The following is a 17,961-nucleotide window of genomic DNA, read 5'->3' on the forward strand; positions in this document are numbered from 1 at the left end:
TTTAATTGTTCATATATTCAAAATATATTTGTTGATATTTTTAAGTAGGTATACTTATATTAGGTTACATATTTTCAAAAACTTCAGTTTTTGTATGGCATTTAAGAAGTTTCTGCTTAAACACACGACTTTTTTTTGATTTCTTTTTCGCCGGTTACTATTGTTAAGAAAACTGTGATAATAGTATATAATCTAAATTCAAATTCAAACGAGTAGCTTCTGGGTTTTAAAACTTAATGTTGTAAGGATAATACGTTTCCACCACAAGACACTCCTATAAAGGCTAAAACACCATAAGAAATCTAAGTATTTTAAAATATATTATATAGTCTTAAAAATATATAAACACAAATTATTCAAGAGTCAAAATTTTAATGAATTTATAATCAAAAAATATAATGGAAGTGAGCGCATGCTCGGTGAATAACCCTGTTATTATTAAAAATCCGCGCCAAACAGGAGCCCTGTACAAGATCGGCAACTGAATTAATCGAATACTATTCCCACTCATGCGCCGATCATGTAATAAATAATAATATATTATATTATTGTGAATTGCCACAGTAATTATTATTTATTACTGCATTTAAAATACTATAATAATAATATATACCGTACGATATATCACACAATTAGATTATTATAACAATCGTCGTGATCATCATCGTCACGGCGTTTGTATTTATGTGTGCGAGCTACATAAAATGAGCATCGTGCTGACGTAGGCTGCGAAAAACGTTTGTGCTGAGAAATTATTTTGAAAACTCTGTGCATGCTTTTAATACGTACATATGCACACATACATGTGCGTGTATGTACGGGAGCGGATATAGTGGGAATACGGTGGGGGTTGAAGCTCCCCTCTTAAATACCATTTCCAAAGACACTTCTCGTTTGTGAGTTAACTTTTAAAAATATGTAATAATTGTAATTGGCATTTGACATTAATAATTATTCTTATTCTTAACAATTTATATTTCAATTCATCGGTCTCTGTAACTCGCATTCTCTAATTGAACATTTTCATGGATCATTGCTATATATTTTTTTACCACGTCCTACCATCTTGTTCAGAGCCTTCCTGTAGGTCTTTTGCCTAAATTTGTACCTTCTGTGACTCATTTTATAGTTTTTCCTTCCGCTCTCCTAACATGTTCAAACCAATTTTATCATCTTGCTTCTGTAATACGATGGTATATTTGGCCTTCCATACATATTTTGTACGTTCTTATTATGTCTATTCATTCGCATTCGTTTTCATATTATAAACTGGACATTTTGACATTAATTATTATATACAATATTTATTATTTTGTATGGGGAAATTCACAGTTATCACAACCCCCTAAACACTTTAAACAGTGATAGAAATTTCTGTGTTTTACCTGTAGTAAAAAAGATTGTAATGATGCATTTTTGAACCTCCTAACCTCCACCACAGTGTATCTGGCTTAATTTATATTATGTAAATTAGACATTTTATTGTATATAGGTGCATATATTGTGAGTAGCCCCCACCTAATTTTTTAATTCCTAGATCCGCCCCCGCGTGTGAATGTGTGATGCAAGTCGTGTAGTTAGTGCGTGTACCCGCCTGCGTATATGTAATATGTATATATGTAGTGACGTAGAGTATGGTAGTTGTTTGTTTGTTTTTTTTTGTGCACGTGGTAGAAGATTACGTAATTATAATATTATACCTATTATACCTGTACGCGTTGTGTTATATACTTATAATACTTATATACATTATAATATATTACTATGATGTTTTATATTTTGTTCTCTGTGTATACAACTTATTACCACGTAGCGAATATTTTATGTGTATAGATCGATAAAAATTGTGTGTTGTACTCATATATTCATCTTACGGCTTCTATTTTATATTATTATTATTATTATTATTATGATTATTACTATCGTATTGTGTATAGTAATAACATACCTAGATTTAATTATATCACGATATCGCTTAACGGTTTGTCAAGGAACTGTGTCAAATGGTTTTTTGTTTTTTTGTTTTCTATAATCGCTCGCTATTCTCCAGGATTACCAGGTCACAACGGTACGGACGGTATCTCGGAACCAGGTTTACCGGGACCCCAAGGACCTCCCGGCCTGCCAGTAAGTATATCACACACAATTCGCACACACCCGTTTGCCTGCGCGATAATACTTAATTTTAATAAAGTCTTCCGCGAACGAAACTCGTATAATCGACTCTGCGTGCGGTGCCTTCATTCGAGCTAACAATTCGAAATAGTTCGCTTGACTGCGTCGAGATAGAATAATATAATAAGTGTATTATTATATTTAATATAATTAAGTCCGTTGCGATAACAGTAATGCGCGCCACCGAAGCTTTTCGTTTGCTCGCACGTTTCAACCGTCCCTTTCGACCCTGTGCGCGTATTTAGCCCGATGACAGTATACACTGAGTCGGTACGCTGCGAGAACGGAGCACAAATTCCATCGCCGCCAGCTATATTTTATTATAATTATATAATTTATATAAAACAAATTGTATTATAACATTAAATACGCGTCGATTCAAATGATACCTACCTACATTTAACATTTATATTATATTATAATTAAACGCGTCTGACTTGGGTTAGGTATAACTCCATTTAAGTAAAGTCGTTTCGATGGGTTGTCCAAGAACGTTTCATTTAAAAATAACACATCTCGATCCGGCCGCCTAATAATAATAACAAATTGGGACATTCGTATACACATTATATTTTGTTACACGGTTTTTTAACGAACGATTTTTGGTTCGCTGCAGGCATTGAACGACTCGTTAGTCGTAATGTGTTCTAAATGTTCTAATTAAAAACTATTACTTTAAGAACTACTATTGCATTTATATTAACAATAATTTATCCTCGGTGTGTTTTTTGAAAATACGAAACGCACCATCGTTCGGCAAGAAATTTGATAGTAGATACGCGTACCTGCTATGGGTACAATTTATAAGCGAAACCGTCGTATTTGAAGACGTGCTATTATAATGTAATATTATAATGATAACATCTCTGTATATTATATGCGCTTGAACCCGGAGCTTGTCGTCTTGAACGCTGTCCGCCATCCAATCCAATCATTAAATATAATATTATTGTTATTCGTAGGGCACGTCTGGTCCTAAAGGCGAAAAGGGAGATTACGGAGACATTGGACCTCCCGGTTTGATGGGACCTCCGGGCTTACCGGGTCCACCTGTAAGTATATGTTTTATCAATACAAATAAGAATTAATTTTTATTATCACGCAGTGTTGTAAGGGCCTGCGGGAATATATTATTATTATATTTCGACGTTGTAAGATGTATTGACTAAAAAATTACTCTCTCGATTTGTTATTACATATAATTTACAATACCTTACCCACGATAAATATAATACTACAATCCTTTCGTATTTCATAGCATTATTAACGAGAAGTTGAGAGCTTTTGTTATTGAAAGCATGGAATTCCAAGAACTCGCCTAGGTTAAATATAGCCATAGTATACCCTGCAGCAAGAGACTGAATGTATATTAATGTTTAAACAATAATTGTGTAAAATCAAAATAATAATAGATTTTGAGTAAAAAAGCTCGAATTATGATTATAATACCGTTGAGATATATTATGTTACGTTTATATATGTTACACACGTAGGTAAATGTTCGAATTTGTCTATTCAAAAATGTATATTTGGATCAAAAATTAAATTAAATCGAAATTTGGTGTTGCACATTACACAAATAATAAAACTGAAAAAAAACCGTAATCTTCATTTTTTCAGATTAGTTTTAACAGCGAAAAACATAATATTATTGTGTGAAATGTAGTGTTATGTATATTATATAGTATGAATATTACTTGGTACTAGAATACGTACAATAATTCTATTCTATCGTTTCGATAACAGTGTATGTAATAATGTAAATTGTTTAACAGGGATATCCAGGCCAAAAGGGTGACAAAGGAGATAAAGGAGAGTCGGTGAGTATAAAATGCTTTAATCTTTAATAATATAATTTCCGTCATGACTATAGGCGGCTATATGCGTAGATGTTTTTTCTTGTGGACGATTTTCTGCCTAACCTAATTTAGATTTGATACACGCGTCCTAATCGGAATTAATTTTTTTTAATTTAATACTTAACATTTTGTTTTTGTTTTGTTTTCAGAAATACAACAACAAGAAGATCAGAAGACGGCAAGTGAGTGATGATTTTTTTTACAATGTATTTATTTTTCTCCTAAACGTTTCAACAAACGGGCGTTCTTGCTGTTATATACAATACGTGTATATTATAACGTATGTTCGCAAACGATATTTTTTTCAACACCATGACCCCCGGTCGTAGGGGGTATACTTTTCACGTCCAAACTTTGCTCATAACTTCCCGAGACGCGCGTGACTTTTTTTCCTATTCTTTGTGCTTATGGTTCCGATCCTGCGACATTTTTTTGGCAACGTCTTGCGCACATATTTCGAACAAACTGCGCGTGTTGTATGCGTGACGTGAAAAATTATGAGTTTTTGTCCGTAGGCGTTAACCACTAACATGTTAACCGTCTACTGAGTCTGATCTGCTTTCGAAACTAATTAAAAAACTTACGCTGATCTATCAAATGGCTCTTCAGTTTTAAAAAAATAATATTATTTCGTAGATTTATATCATACGATAATTCCATATATGTACAACAAAAATAAAATGAAAACATTTTTTCGAGATTGATATATAAATGTATATATTATTAAGTTATTTAAAAAAAATAACCTATTTAAATACCTACTGTTTTTCAATAAATATAATATCTTGTGAAGAAAATTGAATAGTTCAATTTTCTCGTCTTCGTGTTTATTTACATATAATTTATGTAATATCAAACAAGAGTGATAAAATAAATATAGCATCAACCGAAGCGCTCTCCAAAGAATTCAGCGACTAATCCTTTTTGCGCATAGCATTAGGTATATATACATCAGACACAATTATTTATAAGCTCATAGCAGCCGCCGCCATATGTACTTTTAAAGTGTAAAAAACTCGATTTATAATGATATGTTAAAATAAAATTTCGTAACACTTGACCTTTTGTAAGACACGCACTCGGTCTTTATGACCAATGACATTTATGACACTCGACTTTATGCGATACTTGTGACTGCATAAAACTCGTCGGTTTCTATATAGGTAACCTACACACATACCCCTGTACGTGTGCGTAAGTTTGACTGAAAATTTGCCTTAGACCCATCGAATCACACAAGAGTTTCAAATTATTGTAATATATTATATAATATGCTCTCATTTTTTAGCAGAGCAATCTAGAATTTTTTTATACAATGACGACAATTAAAACAAATTGATCGGCTTTCGGTTTTTTTTATCAAATTTTGAATAATTTTTTTTTGCATTTTAATTGATTACCTAACTTCTATAACTTCCTAGCCTCACGAAACAATATGTGTAATTTATTTTGTTTTAACAATTTTTTCTATCTTACATTGTTATTGCAACTTTGGTATGAACTATTATTATAAGTGACACTAACCTAAATATACGACAATACTTGTCTGGATTTGGAGTATCTCTTTAGGATCACAACAATTGAGAATTATTATAGTGTCGCTTTTTTTTATTATTAGGTACCTACGCGCGTTAAGTTCTATCCTCTGCTTCATCTCTCTCTCGCATGTCTCTTTCTTTGACGGAAATAATTTATGTTCCGTTACCAAGCTCGTGGAAACACGGTTCGTTTATTTTATTTCTTAATATTCGAAATCGACCCTTGTAAAACCATCACTCCGTGTGCGGCTCTCGGAAAACGCGAACGCAGAGATATACCTTTATAGTAGTATGCTAATACAAATATGTGACATTTCGAATTTACTTTTTTTCAGTTCCAAGGCGACGGTGCTTTCGAAACGATTAACGAACCGGTAAGTAACATGGTACAACATGCATGTTGTTAAACATTTTTTTTTTAAATTTAAATCCAATTTCGTAAGCATTAATGTGATTTTTCTTTAATCCGAACAGCAGTTAGTGGGACCTCCCGGACCACCAGGACCGGCTGGATTGCAAGGTACGTCCACACACATTTTGCAAATTTTGTGAAACTTAACAAAGACACAATTAAAATGCTTTATTTTTGTTGGATATATAGGTCCTCCTGGCATTAAGGGCGAACGAGGCAAAGACGGTGACAAAGGAGAAATAGTGAGTTATTTCCGTTTTTTAAGTGTAAAATTATGCTGTTGTAACAATTGATTTATCGCGGTCGTGCAGTGTACGTTTGTTAGTGTAATACATGCATATTATAATTATTTAGTACCGTTAAATTTCGTTCGATATAGAATGGTAACATTTATTTTCACACAGCGCAATTATATTATATTCGTGTTGAAAACAGTTTGAAATTGCAACTAATATCAATAACCGCTGTAAATTGTACAATATTAATTAGACATCTGATATTATATTATTCTTGTTATAAATAAATGTAAACATCGTACAATAGGCATAGGCGTGTAGTTATACAGATAATAATATTACTACCCAGTACCCAGTTAAGATAAAACTCGTGTTTTGATTTGAAATAACTGTGAGAGGTGATTGAAAAACTCAACCAGTATTACGCCAAACGCAGTATACGCAATATATTGGGTAGAGGTAATATACGTATAGCGTTTAAATTATGTTTCCAATAATAGGTAATTGGCTGACAGTCGACAGGTTATTCGGAAAAAGAAAATTAAACCTTTTTTACATTCTAACCGGAAATTAAAATGTCTGGGACAAATTGATTCAGTGTCTACTATTTAGTTACCCAATCTTTGTCAGATGTCGACTGAGTCAGAGGAACTTTTATACTGTAACGCCGCGCACGTAACCACGTTACCTGCAGTATAATTACTATAATATTGTCATGTTATAATAATAATATATTAAAATCATATTAATAATATTACAATGAGCTCACATCGTCGGCGGAGTGCTTACCTAAATCGTGTGTATTATTCATAATTCATATTATATTACCTGCAGTTGTGATTGTTTTTAAAAATCAACTTATAAATTCGACAGATAAATTATTTATAGTAATTAATTTCTATGTTGCGCTGTTTATGTCAGATTTTGTTAGTTTATCGAAAATGCACTTTCGAAAATCGCAAATACAATACATAATATTGTACTAGAAATGCGTTTCGCCGGGAATGCGAGATGTTTTTAAAAAAACCTAATCGTTACTCGTTAGGGTACTCTTCCGAAGAAATATTAAAAATATATTAAAATAAATAACGATGCGTGTGTTCAACGTTCTGGGAAGAACAAATGTTTTCATAAAAGACGATTGAACGGAGTAAAAAATAATAATGCACGCCTGATGTATAATATTATCGTCTTCGGAACGCGAGACACATAATATTATATTGTTATTATTTCTACGAATGAGATGGTCCGTATAATATATGCCATTCGAATAACTTAATTTATCTTCTGAAGTGTAATAATATACTGCTGCAGTCGTCGAGCGTTATCGATACACTGTATCGTATCAATATTATATCAAATTTGAAGGGTGATTTAAATGTTTGAAAGATTAAAAAGTTTATAGTTGTTTATGTGTAAAATGTTGTATATCGTCCATGTGCCGTCGTTTAAATGTCGTATAAAGAATTTCACGCGTGCACAGGGCAAGCAAGTTGCCATTAATATTTAGGAACGCTTAAATATGTTTTATATTTATATTTTATTTCTCAACGATTTGTTCGAATTTGTAGTGCGTGTGATTTTTTTGAAAATATGATAAATATAAAACCCTAAATACACCTTACATGATTGTATTATAAACACATACCTGTAAAAAAAAATATGATAATACTGAGGTATACTTAATATCTTATATATATATATAAAAAAAAAGAAAATAGTCCTAATATATCTGTACACAAACACACACATAAGTCGCGCGTACGGGTATTATAATGTGTGTATTATATATTTATTTATATGCGTGCACGCGTGTTAAAGTTAATGTGTATAATCCGTTATTTTATATAGGTATGGAATTTCATATAGTTTAACGCTATAATACCTAAGTCCTGTGGACCATACTTTATACTTTGTGTGTGTAATATTTATACATTAGTTATAAACCAAAAAAAAAATCGGAAATATTTTCTTGTTTGTGTAATGTGTTACAATTAGTTACATTTTACACCAATACGTATATGGACTGTACTATTATTCGTACCTACTGTATGATATCGGTTAATGGTTATTATCGCTATTTATCTTTAATCACAGCACACCACAGGGTAATATCCTTTTTTCCTACATATCTATACGGAATTAGGCATAGATACGAGTTGTAGTCATACGAACAAGGATCGATTGTAACGGATATGGCAGATAAGAAAAAATTTATTGGGATAACTGAAAGGTTTATACATAGATTACGCTGATCGATTTGAATATATTAATAGGTAATATAATTATTTTATGAATTATAGAATATGTTTGTATATTTTGGAAAAGTAGTAATGTTCATATGGGTTTTAATGTTTTATAGCCTTGCGTGTTATCAAATCAATAGTTACTTATAAATTATAATGTTATTAATCAATAAATTAATAATTATTATGCATTCGATTATTTTTGACAATAAAACGTTGTCGGGACATGTTTTTCCAAAATAAATATTTGTACTTTCTAGTGTTGTTTCGTTATTATCGTGCATTTACCGTGCACCTACTATGTATGCATTGTTCATATTATATATTATTATATACCTAAATTTAGTTGTTGTAATAGTTTTAAAAAAACAACTTATAAATTCGACAAATAAATGATTTATAATTGATTTTTACGCGATGCAGCTTATGTTCACTTGTTTAGTTTATCGAAAATGCACTTGCGCCACATTATACAAGTCGCATTACAAAACATTCGGTACAATTTACGAACACAAAATACGTATAATATGATATTATATATTTATATGCATCTACGGGCACATAATATAATATATTGTGTAACGTCGACGTAGCACAATCGACAGCGAATATCTGAGAGCCAGGTGGGGGTGTATGGGGGGGGGGGGGTGACCGGTATTATTCCACTCACGATTTTCGGAGGGCCGACTTATTTTGCGATTGCATATTTTTACCGTCCGATTTCCCAACGGCCAAACGTCGCGGTGATAATAATATATTTTCGGACACACGCTCACTGCTGCTGCAGTAATGGTACACAGCTTCCTGGTCGACGAAAAATCGATAGCCATGATAATAATATTATAATATATTATAATCTTGCGACGTTCAGCCAGTATGGGGGTAGATATTCCAATATAATTATTATGGTGTACCTGGAATACCCATCATAAAAATATAATATACACAACGTACACTCCGTTTTTATGACTGTTAAGTAGCTAACCCACGTTGCGGTAATCCCGTCAAACGCTAAATATTTAAGGCGATTATTGCATTGCAAAACGAGCAACTCAATTATTATACTCAGTGAGAATATTGAATTTCCAAAACCGTTATAAAATTGTTATTATACTTTATGTTTTATGCTTGTAAATATTATGTATTATATGCATATTCGAATCTATAATAGTATAATAAAGTGACACAAACCTATATAGTATACGTAATTTTATAATAAATAATACACTCATGCAGTACCTACTGATGTATTATAATATTCAACATAGTCTTTGTGACTTGACAGAAGAGGTTTTCATTTAGAAACTTATAGCCAACTTCTAATATGAAATTTCAGTTTAATAAAAATATAAACGAAAATTAATTAAGTCGATAATTTGTTTGAAAGGCTTATTTTTCGGATTCTGTTCATATTTTTAATGAACTTAAACTTAATTTTGGAAGTTGATTTTACTTCAAAGTTCATCATACATTTTCAATAAAAATATTATTGGATTAAAAACAAACCAAATACTTACTATGAATTGTTGTAAAAAAAACCTTTCTTTATTTCTTCTATACATAATTTACTTCATGTTGGCTCAATATAATGACAAATAATACAAAGATGAAAATTCGTTACCTTAACAAATTAATGATTTGAATTTGTATTAATATTACCTATATAGGATTTTCTTTTCTTATTATTACATGAGTAATGAATTGGTACTTTTCCTCCCTAATTCAAATTATTTAAGTAAAAACTCATATAGGTATGAGATAAATTGATACGTCGTTCACATATGCAGGTAAATATACTAACTTTATCCAACTTAATCAAAATATGTTTATCTAGAAAAAATTAACGAGTTCTTGAGTATTGTCTGGTTAGGTCCAATTTTTATGCTTACGTACTAGTTCATACTTTAAATGACCATTTCAAGATCTATATACAATATATTGTATAATACGGAATCGGTAAAAACCCTTGATAATGACAAGTTTAAAACTGCCAATGTTATAAAAAAAAATTTTTTCGAGATACCCGCAGTAATGTTTGATAATATATAATATATCAAAATATCATATATTTTAATCAAAATAAATTATGTTTATTTCAATTTGCGGTGGTATTGTACCTGTTGCGCAGACAAATTTATAGCAGTAGGGGATTTATATTCGACGTCAGTCGATACGATTAAATGTAATATGACGTACGAAATAGGCAGTGTCCACACCATATAAATATTATCAATATACGAGAACGAAAAAATAGCCCAAAGTAAATACGATTCACGAAATATGTAATATATTTCCGTCAACGTTTAGGGTCGACTTAAGCATTCGAAAGCTCATTCCATTCACGTCTGATGTCTATAGTTTTGATATTATTGCACACAATTACTTACTATAAATTATTAACCAGTCAATCACACCATTTGAATGTTAAACAAATTTGCATCGCAACATTGCGTGTTTACGACATTTGTTTTGAAGTGGGTACGATACATACCTATGGTATATAATAATATAATATATAAGCAACAAGTTAGTAGATGGTTGATCACCACGATAAAAGATTAGTATATATTAGAGTTTAATAGTCTGTGTAACGACTGTAGTGTAGAGTACGTACAACTATTGTAGACGACTGTTAGAAACACGTCATTATTTCACACTGTTTGACACCTTATATAAAAATAAGTATGAATAAATTACATAATATTGTTCGAACGCGGATTTTGCTTTTTGTCATACATTATCTATTTGTCAAAATTCAGAGAATCGTAAAATTATTTATGTTATGTGTAATAATAGAATTAGTTAAGAATGTTAGATGTTTAATTAAACACGAAAAAGGCTCATTTGTTTTAATTATTATTATCTTACGGAAATATTTTATTGCATCTTTGCATATTTTAATTATATTACTATGCTGTTCGCAATAACATCAACTATTTGGAAAAGAACAGTTTTAAACGCCGCCGCCGGTGGCAATAATAAAATATAAAAATGCGCGCTTTGAAAATATAATAAATTATTTAAAAACTATACAATCTCTAGCGACAATCGATTTAATCATTTTTAATTTTTATAGGGTGAAAAAGGATCCAAAGGCGATCCCGGCCCGATGGGTTTACCCGTAAGTATATCGTACAGCAGCTGTTGTTGGGCCAATCGCAGCCCCACCGCAATGTCATTATTATTATGCGCAGTGTACTAAAATCGAATTTCTTCTGTTTATTGTATTGTTCATATACATGTAGGGCCCGATGGGACCAAGAGGAGATTCGGTCCAGGGGAAGCCCGGCCCGACGGTAAGGAATCCGTTTTTATCTACATTATAATATTAAAATACGAGTCACGTGGTTATATTATATTAGTAGCTGATATACATATAAACTCGTTTATCATATTTTTTTTAGTAATTAACATTACACCTTAACATCTCTGAAGTTGATAAAAAAATAAATGCTTTTTCTACAGGTTTAAGGCAGTATTACTTCTTAGACGCGTTCAAAAACACTAACATCCGTCTTATAAATTAAACTACCTTTTAGACTCTAACTATATATACAGTATACACTTATATTATTATTTTTCAAATCCTTTATTATATAATATAATAATATATATCACCATTAGAGTTTTTAACTAACCGTTTTTTTTTAAACAATTTTTTTAATATTTAGTCTTACGCTATACCTACCTATTTTCTTAATGTTATAAATAATGATTAATACGTTTTGTAGTTATCTCTTGATCCCGCCACCGTATTTATATACTAACACGTGCCGTATAATATTAATATAATTTAAGCCGCGATATGTATTTATGATTTTCGTTTTTTTTTAAAGTTATAATTACATTATAAAAAGATTTAGCGAAGACGTGTAAATATTTGTTTTTCGTCAAAAACGAGCAAACCGCTGTACATGATAAAATAATATTATTATATTCATTTTTTTTTATAGACGCGACATTATTATAATTTACGAAACGGGTCGTAAGAATATGTAACTGAATGTGTTTTTCCGTCAAAAAAGTTTTTTATAAGTTTTTTTTTTTTTTTGTATATAGGTACCTAATGTCCAAAATCCACCTAAATGGCAGTGGGGCTAAAACCGATACATCACATATATATACACACCAATAACACACATATACAACACACAAACACACAAACATGTATTTTTTCGATTTTAATCATTTAACTTATGATATTTTAAGTATTATGTTAAACTAAAACGATTTTACAATACAATTATCTTATCCGGATGCCACGGAGAGTGGAAAATATTGGATTGGAAGATGATAAAAATAATAATTAAACCAAAAACCGATATACATTAAGTATTAACATCATCTTAAGTTATCACATTAGCTACATAACGATCATTTTTATCGACGAACATTTGACAATATACGACGCACAGGGCTTAAGCCAAACGCATATTTCACCAGCGGCTAATGATTTCAGTCGGTTTGCCAAATGATTTGAGTTGATCGCGTCTGCACGGCCGTGAGTTTACTCAATTTACCCAACTCCCTCCCCCGTCCACTATCCAGGCCAAAGTGTTTCTCCCTTTAACTTCACTATAATTATTAAAGTAGGAGACAGATTTTTCCGTACTTCCACACGACTCCAACGTGAGGTGGTGTTGCGACTGATCGATTGCTAGGATTTAATCAATATGAAATATTCTTGTAGTCCGTAGTTTTCCGGATCCGGACGTCGTGTTATTGCGTCATTATTATCGCAACCAAAATGGTAAAACAAAATCTTCATGATAATATAAGTCCCACTATGACACCCATAATTGTTTCGACACCCCCCCCCCCCCCCACCGACCCAACATCATAATTATTATGATTTATGTCATATAAGTTTAAGAAATTTGTATTTTTTTTTTTTACATATACTTGTATATACAATTATAATATATTATTATATACATACAAAATACTGTATCATGTATTTACAAATATATGGTATACTCACTCTTCCGAAAGATGCCTTTCGTGAAAACGGAAATAAATAAAAAAAAAGTTTTTCGTTTGTACATAATTTACAAGTATAATTATTATACCAAGTTTTACCTATATACGCTCTTAATGGTGTATTAGGGTTCAGAATATATATACTATATAGTATCGTCTTTTGAATAAGTACCTACTAAAACAAAAAAATGATGAAATATTATAAATGTATACCATTATATATATATATATACCTACTTACATATAATATATAATTTGTAAAATCCACATTATATATTCATCAATAAATTATTATTATTATTATTATTATTATTATTATTATTATTATTATTATTATTGTAAACATATTAATTTATATTATATAGCTATCTTTTATTACGATTTTTGCGTGTAAAATTACTTTTTTTTTTTAATATACTTTATTCGAAATAACGATTCTATCTACGATTAAAACTACTATGTATATTATAAGTGTATGGTATTATGTTAAATTTTTACTTATAATAAATTTAATATTAAGTGAATGACCAGAGCTATTATATTAATACAATGACTGTGGTATAATATTATAGTAAGAGCGTTTTCCGCGTGTATGCATCGTCGAGAATGTCACGAATAATAATTGCAGATCCGTGAGTGCACCACAATAAAATGCATGTTGTTTGTCTTCTTTCTATCTGGGCGAATGCATTGTATCGTGTGCAACTGCAGCGTGTCCGTCGGTAATACTACAATATAGGTACCTACTTTTATATAGCTATTTCGTAACATCCGCAGTTAGAAGGGTTTCGGGAAATCGGTAAATCGAAAATTGTGTTTGATTAGTTTAAACAGAATATGTACACCTACGTATATACGTGTATATATTGGCTCGTCGGGCCATTATACCGGTTGGGCGATAATGGTTGAGGTTCGTTAATGATCCCCATCATTCTACCTCTCTCATACCACATTGTTTAAGTACCTAAATATTATAATATTATTATAATGCCAATCCGTTCATCACACATTTTAGTATTTTGCCATCAATGTTTTATTCCCCGTTTGATCGGGAAATAATCCACCAAACGAAATAATGTTGATTGATCTATATTGCCTATTAAAAATTGAAAATTACTAAAAACAAATTGTAGCTTCCAATTTATACATTACCTACATGAACGTCATAAACGTACAGTATCTAATACCTATAGGCTATAACCTGTGTTTAATACAACATAATATTATTATACACAATATTTTGAAAACATAGGGATAGGATTGTCCAATCCATATTATTAAAATCGATATAATCTCGAAAAAATACCGATGTCTTAAACTGCGTTTATGTTTGGTAAAAAATATGTTAAATTGCAATTATTTTTCATTATAAAAGATTTAACATGTGCAAGTGCAATGAATATATATTTTTTAACATTAAATAATTAGAGATAACTGTTTGAAAACGGTAATAATAATTGTAAACCTAGGTAAACGTCTTGAAAATAAAACGTTTGAATTTGTTCTTAATTTACATAATATTATACATGATATATTTCAAATCATTAATAAATGCATATATTTGCCATGAGTATTTTTTTTTTTTTGCAATTGAATAATAACAAAATATTTTATTCTTATTATTTGTATAAAATGTATTTTAAACGTTATTCTAGGGATATTTATTGATAAAAACCGTTTTCTCGTATTATTTAGAATAATGTGATATGAACGAACAATGTGCTAAATTATTCAATGTTTATAATAAATTAAAGTCAAAATTATAATAAATTATCCAAAGTAAATATATATATATATATATATATATACATAAATATTTAAAATAATAATTTAAATAAAATTGATTGAAAAAATAATAATAAAATAATAGTATATTGAAATCGAGGGCGCATTAATTAGCCAACTTTAAATATTTAAATATTTAAATATGTAGGTTTTGTATTTATTTCTCTACGAAACGTTTTAAATTATATTACAAAATGTACCTACCTACACTATTAACAATGAGCACGTATAGGTAATATTTACTATTTAATATAATGCACTAATAATAGTAATTACATTTTGGAACTGACGTATGCGAAAAATAATTAGTGCCTATAAAATCCTAGTGAAATAAATTACGTGTAACGACGCGATGTGCTTTTAAAAATCGATTTGAAAAATGTTACGATTATTTGGAAATCTGTAGTTATAAACTTATAAATGGCAACCAATAAGAACCAGAGTCCAAAAAATCGGCCATGTCAGAAAAATACAGTATATAGTAATCGTACAAATATGATATGATACGTATTATATTACACTATTTAATTATCGATAGTCGTTAATTTCCTCCCGCCCATCGTAATAATAATATGTTTCTATATATAAATTTGGTATTAAAAAAAAAAATATATATTGTATTGTAAACCGACTTGTGAAATGCTGCATGTGTGCCTGCGGGGTGAGTACCTATACCTAATTAACCTTTTTTTTTGTGTGATTTATTTTTTCTACCTTCGTTCATCACTAACCATCATTTGCAAAATCTATCCGTATCCCAAATGAGTATACGTGTTAATAAGGCTTTGGTTTTTGTTATTTTAGGGTCCTCCAGGACTGGACGGGATGAAGGTAATTATTATAATACATACATTTTAATACCTAAAATATATCAGACGCATATAATAACTCCCATCGGTTGGGTCTTTGTCATATATTCATGTATATTATAATAATATAATGTTGTCATATTATTGGTTTTTCACCGAACGTATTATTAATATAATTATGTTACAAAACTGTGTTACACCTTATACCTATTATGTTTCTGTCTCTCTATCGCTTTATCGCCTATATTTCTAGGGTGGTCAAGGGGAGCCTGGTACCAAAGGGGAACGCGGAGATCCTGGCCTGCCTGTATGTATGTCGCAAAATATACGCACAAACGTATATTCTATATGATAATATCTTGTGTAATATAATAAATATGTGTCCGTGTTGTTAATATCGACGTTTGGTTTTTAATAACTAACACGGTTTTTGTAAGGAGATAAAAATACTTCCAGCTGTTTCTGTTCTGTTTTAGGGTACGGATGGCATTCCTGGTGGTGAGGTATAACATTTCAACTAAACAATATTAACATTTATATTTTGCTTCTATACATTATAACATTATGTGCTCAGCAGAAACCGTTTATAACGACCGGCAGAGAAAGTGCAACCGACTTGTTCGTCTTGATAATATATCTAGTATCTACATGTTAACATATCGAACAAAAATAATTTTTCTTTTTTGTATTAGATTTTCAATGATAAACTCAAAACATAAAACGCAATATATAAATGCATAATATATTATTAAGCATCTTGTGTAGATAAGTAAATATATCTGTAGGAAATCAAACATTTATATCATAAGTAACTAATAACTGTCCTTTAAAGTTTATTTCATTTTTCATTTTAAATAAAACATTGTTATCATACCTACAAGCTTTCATAAAAAGTATTTTCAAATTATTGATATTAAAACGTATACAACCAATATTATTCTGCAGCGATAGTGACATGGAGTAATACGATATGTGTTTTTTTAACGTGAGACAATTTTTTAGTGTTTTTAAAACACTCAATTCGATATAAAACTGATTACCGTAGTCATTGTTTGTTGTAACAGATAACTCATAATATTAACGTCGATAGTCAGGGAGTCATGTTTTATTTTATACAAGGTGATATTTTATTAGAATATGAGAAACATAGAAATGTTTATGACAGAACTTCATAATTTTCTTGCTTACAATCAAATTTTTTTAAATTTACTTCATTGATACTAATAGTGATGTTGTATCATATATTATCTATACATAAATATTTTATTCTGTTTTGTTTTTGAAAAATTGAATTAATTTTAACGGCAAATTGCAATAATATCAATTACGTAAATTAATAGAATAAATTATTATTTTTAAGTATAAACATTACGAAAAATGATCGAAAGAACGTATTGGTGGAACAGCATTGGAGGTTGGGTTTACAGATAATAATATTATATTATTGTCGTTGTAATCAGGTAATCGTGTTTAAACGGTTTCTACTGCAAATAATATGTATCACTATATCATGGTGTTATATAGTGACTCTATTTACAAATAATATCGAGCACTGTAATTCACTAACTTTATTATCTAAAATAAGTGACCGAACCAGTCCAATACTACCGTTTTTATACCGCAGATATCTATATTGTATACATTTATAATATCGTACAAAGCTTCAATTAATTAACATCAGCTCACTTCCTCCACTCATATACCTTTAATAAGCACACAATTTAACCCATTTAATGTGATTACCCACTTTAACACTGAAAACATATTATTATGAATATTGTAATTGACCCATATTGAGTTTGATCTTGGAATTTAGCTACAAATGCGCGTTCGCTTAACCAATATCGACGATCTCGTCGAGGACGAGCGGTGATATAAACGTCGATTTTATAACAATTACATATTATTATATTTGTACCCT

General features: G+C 30.2%; 1 protein-coding gene across 15 annotated transcripts in view; it reads left to right on the forward strand.

Moving 5' to 3' along the window:
* The window catches only part of LOC100168086 (collagen alpha chain CG42342), a 123,463-nt gene that overhangs the window by 97,885 nt on the left and 7,617 nt on the right, over positions 1 to 17,961 (forward strand). For 11 of the 15 annotated variants that reach the window (XM_029490845.1, XM_029490837.1, XM_029490833.1 and 8 more), the window contains 12 exons: positions 2,051 to 2,127; positions 3,138 to 3,227; positions 3,951 to 3,995; positions 4,184 to 4,216; positions 5,908 to 5,946; positions 6,047 to 6,092; positions 6,174 to 6,226; positions 11,543 to 11,587; positions 11,712 to 11,762; positions 16,036 to 16,062; positions 16,294 to 16,347; positions 16,517 to 16,543. In XM_029490845.1, the coding sequence (XP_029346705.1) occupies positions 2,051 to 2,127; positions 3,138 to 3,227; positions 3,951 to 3,995; positions 4,184 to 4,216; positions 5,908 to 5,946; positions 6,047 to 6,092; positions 6,174 to 6,226; positions 11,543 to 11,587; positions 11,712 to 11,762; positions 16,036 to 16,062; positions 16,294 to 16,347; positions 16,517 to 16,543 (587 nt within the window). The remainder of the gene's footprint in view (positions 1 to 2,050; positions 2,128 to 3,137; positions 3,228 to 3,950; positions 3,996 to 4,183; positions 4,217 to 5,907; positions 5,947 to 6,046; positions 6,093 to 6,173; positions 6,227 to 11,542; positions 11,588 to 11,711; positions 11,763 to 16,035; positions 16,063 to 16,293; positions 16,348 to 16,516; positions 16,544 to 17,961) is intronic. The other 4 variants (XM_029490843.1, XM_029490846.1, XM_029490835.1 and 1 more) reach the window with 3 other exon arrangements.

Source organism: Acyrthosiphon pisum, chromosome A2, assembly GCF_005508785.2.
Source record: "Acyrthosiphon pisum isolate AL4f chromosome A2, pea_aphid_22Mar2018_4r6ur, whole genome shotgun sequence".
In the NCBI taxonomy this organism is placed as follows: Eukaryota; Metazoa; Arthropoda; class Insecta; order Hemiptera; family Aphididae; genus Acyrthosiphon; species Acyrthosiphon pisum.